Raw genomic sequence first — 18933 nt, 5'->3', positions numbered from 1 at the left:
TCACTGTTTGCTACTCTTGAATTCTTGGGACCATAGTACCTGAATTTAAGTATAGATTGAATCAGGGACATCATGACTTGATTAAAAAGTAACTAGAGCTGCTGACCACAGACTTCCTGGTTTGCCTCTTCTGCATCTGGGGGCTCACACAGCAGTCCTTTGTGTATAATAGTATGTAAGTTGTCCCTCAGAACATTGGCCACAGACTCATTTGAAGTGAAGTTAGACAAGATAGAGCAAGGAAGTGTAAAGGGTATTTCCTTTAATTTTGAAAGAAGTATTTCAAGTAACTACATCACAGATGAGCCAGTCAGGTTGGATCCCCATGCTGCTTTATCTGCCTCTTGTAATTAGTGGGAATGCATTAACTGCTTATTCTAAAAGCATCCTTTTTTGAAAGAGGTTTTTAAAAATGTACCATAATCAGTTCTCCTCTCTTCCTTTACAATTTTCTCTTTTGTGATACTGAGAGTCTAACCCAGGACCTCACACATGCTAGGCAAGAGCTCTACCACTGAACTATATCCCCAAATCAGAACAATTTTATTTATTTATTTATTATTTATTTATTTTGTGATACCGGGGATGGAACTCTGGGGGATTCTACCTCCAAGCTACACCTCTAGCCTAATGTTTTATTCTTTATTTTGAAACAGGGTCTCACTGAGGTGTAAAGGTCATTAAGTGTCTGAGGCTGTTCATGAAATGGCATCCTCCTGTCTCAGCCTCTCAAATGCTGGGATTACAAGCATGGACCACCACACATGGCTAGAACTTTTATTTTTTTTTTTATTTTTTTTATTTTTTTGTGGGTCTGGGGATGGAACCCAGGGACATTTGACCTCCAAGCTACACCCCCTGTCCTAATTTTTATTCTTTATTTTGAAACAGGGTCTCACTAAGTTATGAGTACCTCACTAAGTAGTTGAGGCTATCCGTGAACCATGATCCTCCGGTCTCAGCCTCCCAAATGCTGGGTTTACAAGTGTGCACCACCACACCCGGCTTAGGACAAAATTTTCTTAAGGACTCACCCCAGTCCTTTTTCTTAAAGTCACTTGTCTTCATAGCACCAAAGGTAGGATGACAGTCTCTTAAACGCTTATTTTAATCCTAAGTTTTTATAATGTCTTATAAATATTTATAACCTGATCTCTGGCATTAGGCACTAGACATGTGTGTTCCATTTCACTGAACATATGTTTAGAAGGGTTTTAAAATCAACTTCATTAAGTATACAGATTGATTTTGACAAATATAGATGTGGAGATACTTAGAACATCACATCACCCCTCAAATCTACCTTATGTCTTCCCCTATTCCCTAGAGCTCAGCCCACATACACTGATGTCCTTTCTCTCATTAAATAAGTGTAGTTCTCCATGTTCCAGAATTTCATGTAAATGGAATCATAGACCGTAAAATGTTTTGTCTGGCTTCGCTGGCACAGCACAGTGTTTTTGAGATTCACTGCACTGCTGCTTGTTTCCAGGCTTCATTCTGTTTTATTGTTGGGCATGATTATCACATGTGCCTGCATCACAATTTGTTTACCCGGTTACTTGTTAGTGGCCACTTTGGTTGTCCCTAGTTTGCGGCTATAATGAATAATGCTGATGTGAACATTTTCGTACAAACTTTTGTGTAGACATGAGCTTTCACTTATTCTCATGGAATAGAATTTCTGGGCCTAATGTTTAATGCTTGCATAAATTTACAATAAACTGCAAAATGTTTTCCAAAATGGTTGTACTTTTTTGCATTTCCATAGCAATATAAGATTTCTAAGTGCTTTATGTCCTTGTCAACTCTTATGTAGTGTGTTATTCTAATGACGTGCTATAATACCCATGGTTTGACTTTCCATTCCCTTTGACTAATGACATTAAGCATATTTTCGCCATTTTCTTTAAAAATATATTTTAACTGATCAGATTAGACTTTTATATTATGAGTATCAAGAGTTCTTTATACTTTTCTAATATAATGTTAATATTTTCTAATTTGTGGTTTATATGCTTTGATTTTATTTTCTGAATAATTACTCAAATAGATATCTCATAAATTTTTACTAAATTCAGTATTTTGAGGGGGTATATTTTTGTGTCCTTACAAATCTTATTCTGTCCTAAAGTAACATTTTCTCATATATTGTTTTCTAGAAGTTTGGTAATTTTAACTCTTATGTTTAGGCTTCTGGTCAATTCTGAGTTAATTTTGTGACATAAGTTATTAGGGTTTTATCTATTTTTATATTGATATTGCAGTTGTTCCAGCACCATTTGTTGTCAAGACTATCTTTTGCTTATTGAATTTCTTGGCAGTTTTGACATGTCAATTGAGTATAGATGTCTGAGTCTGTTTCTGAACTCTTATTTCTGCACCATTGATCTATATGTCCTTGTGCTAATACTTCATTACTAGAATTTTTTTTTCTTTTTTCTTTTTTCTTTCTTTTTGGTGGTACTGGGGTTCCTGGAAACCCTTCTACCTCAGGGTTACACTCCCAGACCTATTTTATACTTTATATTTGGAAACAGAGTCTCTTAAGCCAGCGCGGCTGGCTTCGAACCTGTGCCATCCTCCTGTCTCCGCCTCCCAAATACGGGGATTACAAGCGTGCCCACCATGCCCGGCTCATTACTAGAACTTTTTAATCAGCCGTGAAGCAGGCAATATAAATCCTTCTGTTTTGTATTCTTTTTTGAAATTGTCTTGACTATGCTAGATTCTTTGTATTTTCATCTAAATTTTAGAATCACTTCATAGTTTCATAAAACATCTAATGGGCTTTCTTTAAATCTTTACATAAGTAGGGAAGAATTGGTGACCATATTGAATTTACATGAATATGGTATCTTCCTGTTTATTTATATTTTCTTAAATTCTCTCAGCAATGTTTATTAGTATTGTACTAGCTTACAAAATATCTTGATAACTATTTCTAAGTATTTCTTTTTTAAACTTTTGCAAAGTATGTTATTTAGTTTCAATTTTCAAAATTTATTGCCAGTATATAGAAATTTATACATTGACCATGTATCCTATAACCTGGCTAAATTACTAGTTGTAATAGCTTTCTGGTCCCTAGCATTTCAGATAAAGGATACCCAACCTGTAATAGAAAGGAACATTAAAAACAAAAACAATGGTCAGAGAAATTTGTTGCATGAAACACATTTATCAACAAAAATATATAAATCTGAGCACTAAATTCTAACTCTCCCAAAAGCTAGCAAAATAACAAAGCACAGGAGAGAACAAAATAAAAGCAAAAAATAGTGAGTTAGGGAGAAGGAAAAAGATCAAGTACTTTTTTCTATTTGTATATGTTTAGGAAAATGTTATTTTACTTATCTCTTCAACACTCTAAAAGACACTGAAACATACATTTGAAGTGAAATGAAAATCTCCCTATCATTCATGATTTTATCTATTTCTTTGAATTCCAAGGACACTTAACTGTGCTTAGTTAAGACTCCTCTTTTCCTCTGACTTTGCCAATTCTGGCCCAGTTGTCCTATGAACATGAGGAAGCTATCATGGGACAAAAAAAGGCCCAACATATTGCTACTACATATTTCACTTTTCTTTTTTTTAATTCCAAAACATTTCCTTAGAAACTCAGTTCCAATATATTTTCTTCTTTTTCTACCATCCCTAACAGTGGGGGGGGGGGTAGCAGTTACAGCGCTCAACTCTTTTACTCCTTTTTTCCACAGAAATAAAGTTTTATGACAGCTTCTTCAATGCTGTTAGACTCTGCTTCTATATAAATGAGTAACATCACTTATATAGATATTTTTCTAGGTTGTGATATAATTTAACCACCATACTCACATACACAAACACATACTTCTGTGAGGAAATTCTGCAAATTTCCTATTTTAACTAACCTGGTAATATAACCTGATCAGTTTCTTGTTTATATTCAAATGTAATAGGATAAAAACCTTATATTTGACCAAATTGTTTAATTTGTTTACTTACTAATGAAGACTTTTAAAGTGTTATCATTTTGTGTCCATGTTCTTAATCAGATAGCCTCATAATGAAAATTTAGGATCAAATGCCTGGGATTCTATACTGAATTAAAATGTGTCTTGAATCATATTAGTTAGGTCATTGCTACGTACTTGCAACTCATATAGAACACAGTGTTATTGTGCTTTTACTATCAACTTTTAGAACTAAATTATAATGAATATATTTTTCCTTTCAGATCATTTGGGGAATATTTTTCATCTTAGTTGCATTGCTGTTTGTAATTTCTCTCTTCCTGTCAAAGTAAGTACAGTAGACATAATTTTGAAGCACTATTCTGTGATATAATATTTTTGGTGTTGAATTAAATTCATCTCAAATAACTCTTCTACCTGAAGTGTTCTACAGTATTAACTCAATGAATAGTTAAAATGTCCTGTAATAGACAGTTATTTCTATATTCTGTATCATTTGAACAATATCTGTGAGATACTTAAGTGAGGTTTAATTTCTTTTTCATGCTTTTTATTGACTCAACTCATTTTGCATGCTTAAGTGATGATATTCTTTCTAGATCAATTAAAAATGTGATAGTGAGCCAGGTGTGGTGTGTGCTTGTAATCCCAATACTTGGGAGGCTGAGACAGGAGGATTGAGCAGGTTCAAAGCCAGCTTCAGCTACTTAGTGAGGCTCTCCGCAACTTAATGAGACCCTGTTTCAAAATAAAATATAAAATAGGTCTGGGAGTGTAGCCCAGAGGCAGAAGGCCCCTGGGTTCCATCCCCAGTATCACACACAAAAAAAGTAATTGTGAGCCAGGTGTGGTGACACACTCAAAATCCCAGTACTTGGGAGGCTGAGACAGGAGGGTCACAGTCAACCTCAGCTATTTAGTGAAACCCCGTTTCAAGATAAAGAATAAAAAATAGGGCTTGGGCTGTAGCGTGAAGGTAGATGCTCCTGGGTTCAATCCCCAATAACTCAAACAAAAGAAAAAGAAAGTGTAACATAAACTTACTCTGTATAATTTTTTTCCTTTTAGTTTAGATAAAGCTCTTCATTCAGCTGGAATAGATTCTGGTTTCATAATTTTTGGAGCTAATCTAAGTAATCCACTCAATATGCTTTTGCCCATACTACAAACAGTAAGTAAAATATCAGTCATCTTATGCTCCAGCACACATTTTGGCAGGCACCCTTTTCTCTTTAAAATTAGTATGCTGCAGATTTATTAATACTTTGATATGTATTTGTGCTCTTTACTAATTTAACTTTTTATTTGCATGTAATTTCTACATTGACATTGTGCTTTTGAGGTTATTATATTGCTATATAGCTAGACTTTAGTTAAACATAATTTGACTTAGGATCTATTATATGACATAAGATAAACTTTCCCAGACAAGTTTAGTTCTTAATTGTATTTTGGTCATATTATTAACATAATTTTCAGTTTAATTTGTTCTAGAATTTTTCTTGGAATATTGGTATTAAATAATTTATTAATAGTTTGTTCATATTTTCAAGAATTTTTCTTTTTTTATATAATTATAGTACTCTAATATAAATCATGGTTGATATTTTAAACATCATGTAATTAATGATGTTTTCAGTTACTTTTATGTCTTCTAGAAGTCTTAAAATTCATGTATTAAATTTGATTTCATCTTTTCCAGGTTTTTCCTCTTGATTATATTCTTATAACAATTATTATCATGTACTTTATTTTTACTTCAATGGCAGGAATTCGAAATATTGGCATATGGTTCTTTTGGATTAGAGTAAGTATATAATACATTATTATTTTGTGGTTTTTTTCTCATTACCTTATTTATGATTTCTAATAAAAAATATATTTAGAATATATAAATAATATATTGATACCCAGAATATGGGCACATTAGTTTTTTTACTCATGATATAAATGCTTTTTTTTTTTTTTGGGAGCAGTGTCTTTTAAAGATCAGTTTTTTGCCCTTGAGATATTTGGCAAAGTCTAGAAACATTTGTTGTCTAGAAATACAGCAAGTGCTATTATCAAGGAGTGAATAGGGACCAGAGGTGCTATCCAGCATCCTATAGTGTACAGGGCACAGACAAGTCCAGCCCAAAATGTCATTGGGCCAAGATTGAGAAACCCTTATCGAGAAGATAAATTATTTTCCTTAGTGTCTATGTGCATGGAAGCACAGTGAGACAAAGTAGATACACTGAAGCTCGATAAATGGCCCTCCTTGCTAGAAGTTAAAGATTACTACAAAACCAGGCATGGTGGCCCACACCTGTAATCCCAGTAGTTGGGAGGCTCAGAAGAGAAGCTCAAGAGGTTGGAGACCAGCCTCGGCAAATTAGTGAGATCCTCAGTAATGTAGCAAGACCCTGTTTCAAAATAAAAAATAAAATAGACTTAGGGTATAGTCCAGAGGTAGAACACCCTGGGTTCAATGCCTAATACCAAAAATAGGAAAAAGAAAAAAGATCACCCTATGTTTCTCATTTGTGCACTTAAATGTTTGAAAAAAAATTGCATCTGTACAACTTGTATAGACTTTTTCTTGTACCATATCATTCTTCTTTAAACAGTATAGCATAACAACTATTTAATACAGCACTTATGTTATATTAGTTATTATAAGTAATATAAATATGATTTAAATATATGAGAGGATATGAATAGATTGCATGCAAATACTATGCCATTTTTACATAAGGGACTTAAGCATCTACAGATTTTGATACCACAGTGGATCCTGGAACCAATCTCCTGCAGATACCTAGGGACAAATGTACACAATTTGTTATTTTCTTCTTATATTCATTTCAAGGCAATTTAAGAATTTTAAAAAGAAGATGAATTAGATGGACACTACTTCTACCTTTGAGCTAAAGAAACCCCAGTTAATTAGTGGTTTGAAATAATAAGAGTTTTGCTGTGGGAAAAGAAGAAATCGAACATTGCTGTAGTAGTTCAAAAGTTATCGGGTCTAATTGCTTTGTAAATTTTTCCAATCTCTTGCTCATAGTTGCAGTATGGCCACTGCTGCTCTATTTCTTCTGTACAGGTTATATATGAAAAAAGTATGGAAGAGGAAGGAATATACACTTGTATTAATGAAACAAGACTTTCCCAGAAATTTATAGCTTTTCTTTTGATGATTCTTATTTTATCACATGGTACTAGTCATAAGGGAAGGCGGGAAATGTTCAATTGAAAGTGTTCTTACTGTTATCTCATCCAAATAGCTGTATAGTCTGTACTGTACTGTAATCTAGTGTTAAAATAGGGTGGTAAAACCTGAAAAATTAAAGTGTGGTTGGCTGTTAAAATAAAGCAAGCTAAGCTGGGCGTGGCAGTGCACTCCTATAATCCTAGTATTTGGGGGGCTGAGACAGGATGATCTCAGCTTTAAAGACAGCCTCAGCAAGTCGTGAGACTCTCATCAACCTAGTGAGGCCTTGTTTCAAAATAAGACATAGAATAATCTGAACGTATAGCTCAAAGGTAGAATGCCTCTTGGTTCAATCCCCAGTACCACAAAAAAGAAAGGAAAGGAAAGGAAAGGAGGAAGGAAGGAAGGAAGGAAGGTCCTCATATTATGGTTATCGTATATTTCAATGTATGTAAAAATATCTGTGAACAGGTTATAAATTATCTTAATCTAAATTTTATATCAGAATGTAATAGAGTATGCGTATTTAATTGAAATTATTTTTAAACATATAACATGTTCTTGTGTAGTAACATTATATAAAACTATAAATATATTACTAAAACTTATAATTTAGATTCATACTGTTAATCTTTAGTTAGAACTAGCAGTACTTCATAATTCTTAGTTCTATGAACTTCTGACAGATGCTATTACATAGTACCTTTAAAAGGTTTCTCTGGAAGCAGACCAACATGAATACTAACAAATTCTCTTAAGTTGTTTTTTCAATACTCTTATTGATACATTATATATTATGGTCTCACATATACTGTAGTTTATAGTGATAGTGACATACATGCACACAGCATATGGTGAGTTTTCCCCCAGCTTCCTTCATGTTCCCCCTTCCCAATACAAAATATAGAGATTGGTATTGTCACATATGTATATAATGTCAGTGGAAGTGTTTACTTCATTCCTAATTCTCCTGATTCTTTGGATATATAGATGTTTTGCCTTTATCTTAAAATAAATATAAGGCTAAATCTAAAAGCTTTATAGGGAAAATTGTCTTTTTCAATTCTTCTAATTATTTGAAATGGTTAAAAATTCTTAGTATTTAATTTGGAACAAAGAATGGTTGAGTGAACTGTGTAAGTCATCCCTGAAACACAAGAGCAGCACTTTAATGCTTTACAAATAAAATACATGGCTGATCTTTTGCCACTGTCTTTTTTTTTTTTCTTTTTTCTAGTTATATAAAATCAGAAGAGGCAGGACCAGGCCTCAAGCACTCTTATTTCTCTGCATGATACTTCTGCTTATTGTCCTTCACACTAGCTACATGATTTATAGTCTTGCTCCCCAGTACGTTATGTATGGAAGCCAAAATTATTTGATAGAGGTAAGCTCAATATTTTAAACTTGATTTTTGTTATAATTTAAAGATATGATATCTAAATGCAAATTTTAATTTTGGTAGCTAGCATATTAACTCCTCAGATTAAATTTAATAGTGCTAAAACTATTTTTATCCCACTTGAAGTATATTTATATTTGTTCTATATTGTTTTTTTTTAATAACACAGAATTTCATTATTGTTCTTTACATTGATCCTGTGGTACTAAGCTATTGAACTTTATCTCAGCACTTTATTAAAACCCTTAATGCTTTCTCTAAAATAATGTTTTAAATAATTTTAATAATGTGGTTATTAAAGTAATAAAATGCTAGTTCATTAAAAATATTAAGTAATTGATAATATAGATGAAACAGATAAGAGACAGATCATAATGACCTGTACATGAATGACCTGAGGTTTAGAACCAGCAAACTAGCTCACTAAACCATATTTCTCATTTCTTATACTATTTTGTTCTTTTTCTGACTCATCTTCTGCACCTAGGTCATGCTTACTAAACATTTCTAATCAATAAAGGAAAAATATCTTATTGCATGGGCAAAGTTATTCTTTGCCTGTCTTATACTTTTATCTTTTTAGATGCCATGTCTAGACTTACCAGTGGGATTAATTTTTTGTTGTTGTTCCGGGGAGAAGCTCTGTTGTTTAACACAGGACCTAAAGGATTATTGCAGAAAGCTCTAATATTAAGTTTACCATAATTATTTTTTTTCTAATTGTAATTTTTACAATTAGGTAAATTTATTTAAGAGTATACTTTTGGAATAGTAGATATAGTTAATAGAAGAGCATAAAGTTCATAGTATGATTGCTTTTTTTTTTTTTTTTTTTTTTTTTTGGTGGTACTGGGGTTCCTGGAAGCCCTTCTACCTCCGGGCTACACTCCCAGACCGATTTTTACATTTTTATTTGGAAACAGGGTCTCCTAAGCCAGCGCGTACCGCTGGCTTCGAACCTGAACGATCCTCCTGTCTCTGCCTCCCAAGCGCGAAGATTACAAGCGTGTGCCACAACGCCTGCATACGATTGCTTTTTAATCTAAATGTAGTTAGTATATTGACTAATAGTTAATATAAATTTACATTTTAACTTTTTCATGTTTCAGAGCAATTTAACTTCCAGTGACCATAAAGGCAATTCAACCCTTTCTGTGCCAAGAAGATGTGATGCAGATGCCCCTGAAGGTAAAGTGGCTTTTAAAAACTCTCCATAGACTTTATTATTCTATAGGGGAAAAAATGCTTTGCAGTTTGATGTGTTAATCATTTAATACATTTGTTTTAATGCATGGTAAATTTAAAGGAACTTTTTGCAAGTAGAATCTGCTAAGTCTCTGTTTCTCAGTGATGGAATGATTTCCATTAAGGAATAAATCATTACCAGTTAGTAAATTAGGACATATCAAAAGGTAGTTATTTATCAGATTCACTATTATAAGAAGAAATGATTATTATATGATTTTTTCTTAAAAAAACATAAAGAGAGTTTGGTGGAATCTACAGTTACTAATGCCGAGACCAAATGTACCTATGACATAGAACAACTTTTAGTTGATCCCAGTCACTTTAATTTGTAATAATAGTTTTAATTATAATAGTTTTAATTTAAGAACATATAGTGTGTTCAGGCACTGTGCTAAGAATAGCATTCAATTCTGATTAATGATTCCCAAATCATTCTTTTTTCTAAGTTATAGAAAAAGTGTTTGCCTTCAAAATACTTTTTATTTCATGATAAAGTAATGTGTCAAATGAAGTATATTTCTTTACAAGTAATTCATACATACCATTATGAAAAACATAAATTTTGAGGTTTTGTTTTAGCAGGGTAAATTATACAGTATTCTAAATAAAGGTTAAAAGGAGTAGTCACAGAGCAGAGGGATAACAGAGATGACTTGATTAACCTGTTGAACACTGTTGTAGAGTGGTAGTCAGATTTCAGAAACAAATACTAGAGCTGCATTTCAAGATCAAAGAAGAGTTTAGAAGAGTTTATCTGATAAATGCATTAAAAGAAGGCTGTTGTAGGCCAAGGAACAGAATGCACAAATAAAATTACCTTACATTATATACATGTGTTCAAGAAAGTTTAAAACAATTTTTTTTTAAATTAGGAGGGTAAGGGTTGGAGTAATGGAGGAATGCGATTGCCCAATTAGGAATGCAGTCAAGTAAAGGTCTTGAAAATTGAAATTGACTAAAGAGTCAATGAAGCCAGGTGTGGTGGAGCATGCCTATACTCCTAGTACTTGAGAGGCGGAGACAGAGGGTTCACAGGTTGGAGGTCACCCTTAGCAGTTTAGGAAGACCCTCAGAAACATGGTGAGACCCTGTTTCAAAATTTAAAAAATGTAGCCGGGCGTGGTTGTGCACGCTTGTAATCCCTGCGCTTGGGAGGCAGAGACAGGAGGATCGTTCGGGTTCGAAGCCAGCCGCGCGCGCTGGCTTAGGAGACCCTGTTTCCAAATAAAAATGTAAAAATAGGTCTGGGAGTGTAGCCCGGAGGTAGAAGGGCTTCCAGGAACCCCAGTACCACCAAAAAAAAAAAAAAAAAAATTAAAAAAAGTAAATAAGGCTGTGGTTTAGATGAGATATAATGCCCCTGGGTTCAATCCTTATTACCTCCTTTCCTCATATATATACCAATGAAGAGTTTTAAATTATGGCCTGACTTATTTTATTTAGTTCATTATAAACATTATATAGAAAAGCGATTTGAGACCAGAGCACAGAAATAAATGGGAGAGAGGAGGATGTTTACAGCAATCTAAAGAGAGATGGTGAAAACATGAACTAAACATTGATAATGAGGGTGTGAAGTAGTGAAATAAATGTAGGGAATAAATCTAAAGAGATTCTGATTGCTTAGATCTAGAGCAGTGATCCAGAAAACAGATTCTAGAAAAACCATCTGGTTATTGAGTAGTTTGATAAATTTTGGTACTATTACATAAGGTAAGAGTTACCAAGATTAGAGAGATGTAAGAAATGTTCAGGTGACAAGAAATGTCTTCAGTGTGTGCGAGTGAAGATCACATAGGCAGTTGGGATATATCTGTAAGAAGTTCAGAGAACAGAGTCTGAGAAGAGAACAGAGACTATTCAGGGGGGAAAAAACCTTCCAAAGGTCAAGAAGACGATGAAATCCAGAAAAGACTAAAAAGAAGCAAGCAAATGTTTGATGGAGATAAAACTAATTGCATTGAGTGAAAAGGAATATGAAGTAGTAACAAATTATATTAGTCTGTTGAAATTATTAATAGAGACAGATTTGAAGGAAACTAGAGGGCAGGCGTGCAGCATCAAGGGTTTTGCTGTTAAAGGTCAGGAGAGTCTTTAAGGTTTAGGAGGGACGTAGTGGAGCAAAAGACACTGAGGAAACATGTCAGAAAGGATGACTATAATTTAGATTTTATGATTAAAAACATTCAAGACCTAACTCTAGAAGATAAATGATGCACTGTAAAAGTATACTGTAACTTTTTTTGAATCACATCAGTATCTTTCAGTCCAGTTTGGTTTAGTGGAGTTAAAATGACTCACTTTGAACTACTGACTATTTTTCTTTAATATTTCAGTTACTCATCCTTTGAAATATTACTTTACTGTTCAGAAACATTCCCTTTAGGTTTGTGGTTTGAATTTACTTTTTTTGACCTTTTCTGTAACACGTCTAAATGTTAAATATGCTTGTGCATACTTAGAAGTGGATGGTAGGTATAAGAAAATGAATTTGGGGTATCAGGGTAGTATTCTTTAAGAGAATACTTTAAATGAATATGGTAGCATGAAGAAGTAGGTTAGTACACAAGATTAGACTTAAGGACAGTGATTGGGTGATATGTATGATTAGGGACTTAGGGACTGGTATGGCAGTATTCATTTTAAATGAATTTTAAATGAATTCATTTTAAATGAATTCATTTTAAATGAATTTTAAATTCATTTTAAATTAGAGAAAACTTAATACTATTCTTTGTGACATTTTGGTGGGAAGATGACCATATTAGAGTAAATGATAGGATGGTATGTATAATGCACAAGACAATGTGATCTTTATGTATTCTAAAAGTAATAGAATTTTATTTTTTCACTTATTTATTTTGTGTGTATGGGGTGGGGGTACTGGGGATTGAACCCAGGGACTTGTGCACTCTAAGTAAGCATTCTTCTGTGGAGCTACATCCCTGGCAAGTAACAAAATTCTAGAAAATGATTTTTAGATTTAGAAATTAAATGTTGTTAGCATTATAGTTAAAACTATTGCCAAGAAATTATAATCTTCCTGGAAAAGTTAAAGCAGTGATTTTCAGAAATACATATATTGATTTCTTATCAATATTAAGCATATTTTGGAGATCTTTTATTTTTAGACTTTTTAAAGTAATATTTTGTTCATATATGTAGATGCCTATTAAATATATAGAAAATACTGCTTAATTCTTAGTTTCAAGTGTTTAGAATTGAAGAGAGTAATTTTATCAAAGAATTGTGTAATTACTTTCTGTTCAAAATAATCTGTTAAAGAATAGAATGATTTGGCAGTAATCTTAAAAAGACTATCTTTTTATGTTTATAAAGTTCTCTTAAGATGAAAATAGTACTTACTATATCCTGACAGTCATCTTGCATAATTAATACTGTATTTGAAGGGGCCATTGTGTTTTTATATTCTTTAATTGTGACTTAATTTAATAAGCATTAAAACATAGATAATTTATATGTAAATGTGAATAAAATAAATAATTACTAAAAGAAAGATATTTATCTTGAAAATATAAGTATTTGAGTGAAAATAGGAAAATGAAACTAGTGTGCCTTAATGGACAAAAATAGTAGACATTGTAAGTCCTGGATTCGAATTTTGAGAAAGTGTCAGAGGAATCACATGTAGAATCACTTTTTCAGAATGGAACTGAGTATGAGAATAGATGGTTGAAATAGGAGGAAAAATAAGTGGCCAGCCATAGTAAAATGACAAGCAAATGCCATGGGAAGGCAGAGGGGGTAATGATTTATTCTGCCTCGGTGGCAGCGTAACATTGGACCCAAAAGATGAGTTAACTCTAAATTAACAAACCAAACAACCTGAAGATATTCGAAGCAGAGAAAAGAACATGCATTAAGGAAGCATATAGCCATGAATATATTTGACATCTTATAGTAACAATAGATTGTGCAAGGAGCATTGAATATTTGAAGAGTCTGGTGAGTGGGGAGCTGTTCCCAAATGGCCATTTTTAAAAATTCAGGAGCCTAAAATCTTATTTTTGCTGTCCCATTTAATTATTCTATCTTTTCTTGAAGCGAATAGGTATTGTCTTATTTGGACATTAAAGTAACTGGAAATGGAATGCTTTCTACAAATTAAACTTCATTGGGGGAGTATTCTGATTAAGTATATACATGAAGAAAGAGGAACCTTAAAAGTAAATAATATATAGGATTAAGTTTTAGCTTGAGGATATGTTACAAGGACAAGTGATTATGGTAACTTCAATTAGATGCTAAAATAAAAACTGCACAAACCATTAAAAACCTGATGCTCTCCCTAATATGTGGAATCTATAGATGAGCAAATAAGGCGACCTAACTGGGGAGGATGGGAGGAGAGAGGAGGGAAATTCCCTAATGTACATGATGTACATGTGCAAACATATCAAAGTCAGTCACTAAACCAGATTTGTGCAGGAGGAAGAGAATGGGGTGGGAATTGGGGGAAGGGCTAAATTAGTGATGTGTGCATGTATGCCTCTACCATCTTGTACCCCATTAAGATGTATATATGATTACAATTCACCAATAAAAAAAATTAAACTAAAAAAACCTGAACAGGAAAAACTAAAAGCTAAAGCAAATTTATATATAGGAAATACAAAGGAGAAAATTAAGAAATATTTTGAATAACTATAATAATAATGTTAGAGAAAAGCGAAAGTAAGCTAAAGCAAATTTCTATATAGGAAATACAAAGGAGAAAATTAAGAAATATTTTGAATAACTAATAATAATGTTAGAGAAAAGCGAAAGTAAGCTAAAGCAAATTTATATATAGGAAATACAAAGGAGAAAATTAAGAAATATTTTGAATAACTAATAATAATGTTAAAGAAAAGCGAAAGTAAAATTTGTATTGATTTTTTTTATTTTTATGTGGAACATATTGAAAATGGCATACATTCTGACTCTGCCTAGTACCCCCCACACACTTTTCCTTCCCCCCTCCCCAACAATGAGTGTCCAGGTTAACCATGCTATATTTATATTTTTACAACTACTAAGATGTAGCTCCTTCATTAATCAACTTCAGTCTTCTTTCTCTCCTGTCCTTCCATTCTAGCTTTGGTGAGGTTTCTCTTCCATTGTCTGGAGTCCCTCTGGTATCCCTAATACTCCCTAGTTTGGGCATATAGAGAAAACATATGTCCCTTCTCTTTCTGTGCTTGGCTGATCTCACTTAACATAATGTTCTCCAGGTCTTTCCATCTTCTTGCAAATGACATGATTTTGTTCTTTAGAGCTGAATAGAATTCCATTATGTGTATTTCCCATAATTTTGCAATCCATTCATCTGTTGATGGAGACCTAGGTTGGTTCCATATTTTGGTTATTACAAATTGTGCTGCTATGAACATGGGTATGCATATGTTACTGTAGTTCCCTGATTTCAGCCCCTTTGGTAAGATACCCAGGAATGGTATAGCCGGATCATATGGTGGATCTATTCTCAGTTTTCTAAGGAATCTCCACACTGATCTTCATAGTGGCTGATAGTTTGCACTCCCCACACTTTTAGAAAGTGGTTGAACATTAAGTTTTAAACTACAAGTTTATCATCAAGAGTATTCAAAATACAGTATATAAATTTATTTACCAAGTCATTTTGCTTTTTCTTTTTATAGTACTGGGGATAGGATCCAGGGACATCTACCTCTGAGTCTGAGCAACACCCTCCAGCCCTATTTTTTATTCTTTATTTTGAAACAAAGTCTCAGTAAGTAGTTGAGGCTAGCCACAAACCTGTGATCTTTATGTCTTAGACTCCCAAATACTGGGATTTCAAACTTGCACCACCAGGCCCAGCTTCAATTTGATTTTGCTAACAATGGTCAAGCACTTATCCTCTGCCATTTTTCTAAGTTATTAAATAAGTTAGGGATAAAGACTATCACCCCTTAATTTTTTACGAGAGTCATAGAAGTGGGAATAAAAAGCATGAAATACCATGTAAGTTATAAACATTTTCTTAAATATGAACTAAAATACTAAAGAAAAATTCTTCTAGAAAAACCATCCAAGCAGTTTAATTCCGTCTTCTTTTTCAGATGGGCCACAAAAGATAGAGTTAAAAGTTGCACCGATAGTGATTGAATTAGATTTTGATGAAAGTGTCTGAATTCCTACTCTCTTTTTCTACAGTTTTTTGTTTGAGAGAGAGTAAAAATGTAACACTTGCATCATCTGTGTTTTAAATTGTATGAATAAAGTGTTACTGCTTTTTAAATATAATGGAAGTGGTCATTTGAAACCTTGAAGGAATGAAAGTCAAAGATAATATAAACTCGAAGTCCAAAGGCTAAGCCTAGGTTATTGGAAAAACATAAGGGTTTAGAAAATGAGAGATGAGAGCCGGGTGTGCTGGCACACGCTTGTAATCCCAGCATTCAGGAGGCTGAGACCTGGAGGATCGCGGTTCACGGACAGCCTCAGCTACTTAGTGAGGCCCTCTGCAACTCAGTGAGACCCGGTTTCAAAATAAAGAATAAAAAATAGGACAGGGGGTGTAGCTTGGAGGTCAAATGCCCCTGGGTTTCATCTCCAGACTGCCAAAAAAAAAAAAATAATAATAATAAAAAATATATAAAAATAAAAATAAAGGAAAATGAGAGATGAACCAGAAGATTATAGCAGTTTAGTACCTAAGAAAATGTCTTTTTCGTTGTCAATAGTGTTGATGCTTTAGAGAGAGATTTCATAACTAGCAAATCTTAAACTTTTGAGAATGCAATTTAGGCAGGATTGAGTAGGCTGAGATTAGAAACATGAGTATCATAGATTTGAGTGCAGTGCATGGTAACTTAGACTCTTTCAGAATTAAAAAATAAAAAGGGTTGGGGTGTAGCTCAGAGGCGAAATATTGACAGTCAGTAAGAAACTATTTAAAAATAATTGAAGGAATGGATGAAACCATGGTAGACTTGTAAATGACCCAAATAAAATATTTGGAGATGACTATAAACAGTAGTAATTTAAATTAAAAGCAATATAGTTAAATACAGATTCAAACCACAGAGATGTCTCTCCATAGAGACTTATTAGTGGTAATAAGAAAAAAAATAGTACCTATAACTTCAGAGAAACTGGTCAGTGTCTATGCAATATGATCAAAATTAGTATCACTAAAAAAGTATATCACTGAGGAGTAAGTTTACTTTGTGTACCTCATGAAGAAGACCTTTGGTTTAATCCCCAGTACTGCATAAACTAAAAAATAAAGAGGACTAGAGATGTAACTCGGTGGTTAAAAAAAAAGGAAAAAAATACTGGGACAAATAGCAGATTTTGAAAACTGGAGTATATAGTAAATAAATAAAATATCAGTGTTAGGTTTCTTGAATTTAATATCTGTTACTCTAGCTATATATGACAATACCTTTTTATTTAAAAAATGCTGAAATGCTGAGGTTAGTCTCCATGATGGCAGAAAACTATCAGTGCACATGTTTAGAAGTTGATGCAGGGCACAAGGAAAGCCATTATATACTACTCAAAATAGCTACTGTTTTTTAAAAAACAGTATAGGCCAACATAAATTGCTGAAGATGACATTTTTAAGTACCATTTAGATATTTTATATATGCTGTTATTTGTATAATTATATTTATATACAGTTTTAATACTTAACTTTATAGAATATAAAGTATGTATCCCCATTGTGGTTCAACACTATGTATTTTGCCCTATAAAGGAAGATTTATTTTGAACATAAAAGTGAGTGAGGATAATTCATAGCACTGAATGCTCACATACAAAATATCAGCCTAGTGTAGTGGCTCATGACTGGAATCACAGCATTTGGGATACTGAGACAGGAGAATCATATTTCTTGATCAGCCTCAGCTACCTGAGACCTTGTTCAACTTAGCAAGACCCTGTTTCAAAGTAAAAGAATAAAAAATTGGCCTGAGGGTGTAGCTCAGAGGTAGACTGCCCCTGGGTTCCATCCCCAGTACTGAAAAAAAAAAAAACCTAGAAAATCATCAAATAAATAACCTAATGATACACCTCAAAGCCCTTGAAAAACAGGAACAGTCTAACCCCAAGCCAGTAAAACACAGAAAATTATTAAAATCAAAGCAGAAATCAATGAAGTAGAGAATAAAAATACTACATAAAATCAACAAAACTAAAAGATGGTTTCTTGAGAGAAAAAAAAAAACTAGATAGACCACTAGCTAACCTAACCAAAAGAAAGAGAAAATCAATCAAAATTACTAAAATAAGAGCTGAGAAAGGAGGTAATGCCACCAATAGCATGAAATCCAGAGGATTATCAGAAACTACCTTAAAAAACTATAATAAAATGGAAAATATAGAAGAAATGGACAAACCTCTAGATACATATAATTTTCCTACATTGAGTCAGGAAGATATAGGAAATTTAAACCAACCAATAGCAATTAAAGAGATTGAAGCAGCAAAAAAGAGCCTGCCCTCAAACAAGAGCGCAGGACCAGATGGTTTCCCAAGTGAATTTTATAAAACTTTTATAGAGGAGCTAATACCAATACTCCTTAATCTATTTGTTAAGAAAGAAATAGATAAGACTTTCTCAAATAGATTTAATGAAGCTAACATCACATTAATACCAAAACAAAATAAAGACAGCTCAAGGAAAGAAAACAATAGGCCTCTATCATTGATGAACTTAGATGCAAAACTGCTAAACAAAACACTAGCAACACGCATTCAAAACCACATTAAAAAAAAATCATACACTATGACCAAGTAGGATTCATCCCAGGGATGCAAGGCTGGTTTCAATATATGAAAATCAGTGCATGTAATTCATCACATATATAGAACCACAGATAAAACTCACATGATCATTTCAATAGAGTTGAAAAAGCATAATTCATTTATGCTAAAAGTACTGCAGAGAAACAGAATAGAAGGAACATACCTCAACATTATAAAGGCCATCTACATTAGGCCCACAGCCAACATTATATTAAATGGGTAAAAACTGCAAAAATTTTCCCTGGAAACAAACAAGAACAGGATGTCTGTTATTACCGCTTCTTTTCAATATAGTACTTGAGACTCTAGCCAGAGCACTAAGGCAAGAAAAGGAAATTAAAGGAATACAA

At 33.1% G+C, this 18933-nt stretch overlaps 1 protein-coding gene across 1 annotated transcript in view; it reads left to right on the top strand.

The window, feature by feature from the left end:
• Positions 1–18933, top strand: part of LMBRD1 (LMBR1 domain containing 1) — a gene marked incomplete at both ends in the record, with an annotated part of 110633 nt that overhangs the window by 71827 nt on the left and 19873 nt on the right. The window contains 5 exons of the mRNA XM_080699980.1: positions 4223–4287; positions 5028–5130; positions 5662–5766; positions 8393–8542; positions 9667–9745. Of these exons, the coding sequence (XP_080556106.1) occupies positions 4223–4287; positions 5028–5130; positions 5662–5766; positions 8393–8542; positions 9667–9745 (502 nt within the window). The remainder of the gene's footprint in view (positions 1–4222; positions 4288–5027; positions 5131–5661; positions 5767–8392; positions 8543–9666; positions 9746–18933) is intronic.

Source organism: Muscardinus avellanarius (genome assembly GCF_963383645.1).
Source record: "Muscardinus avellanarius genome assembly, chromosome: 8".
NCBI classification, from domain to species: domain Eukaryota; kingdom Metazoa; phylum Chordata; class Mammalia; order Rodentia; family Gliridae; genus Muscardinus; species Muscardinus avellanarius.
The sequence above is the reverse complement of the archived record's forward strand: the minus strand, read 5'-3'. Positions and strand labels throughout refer to the sequence as shown.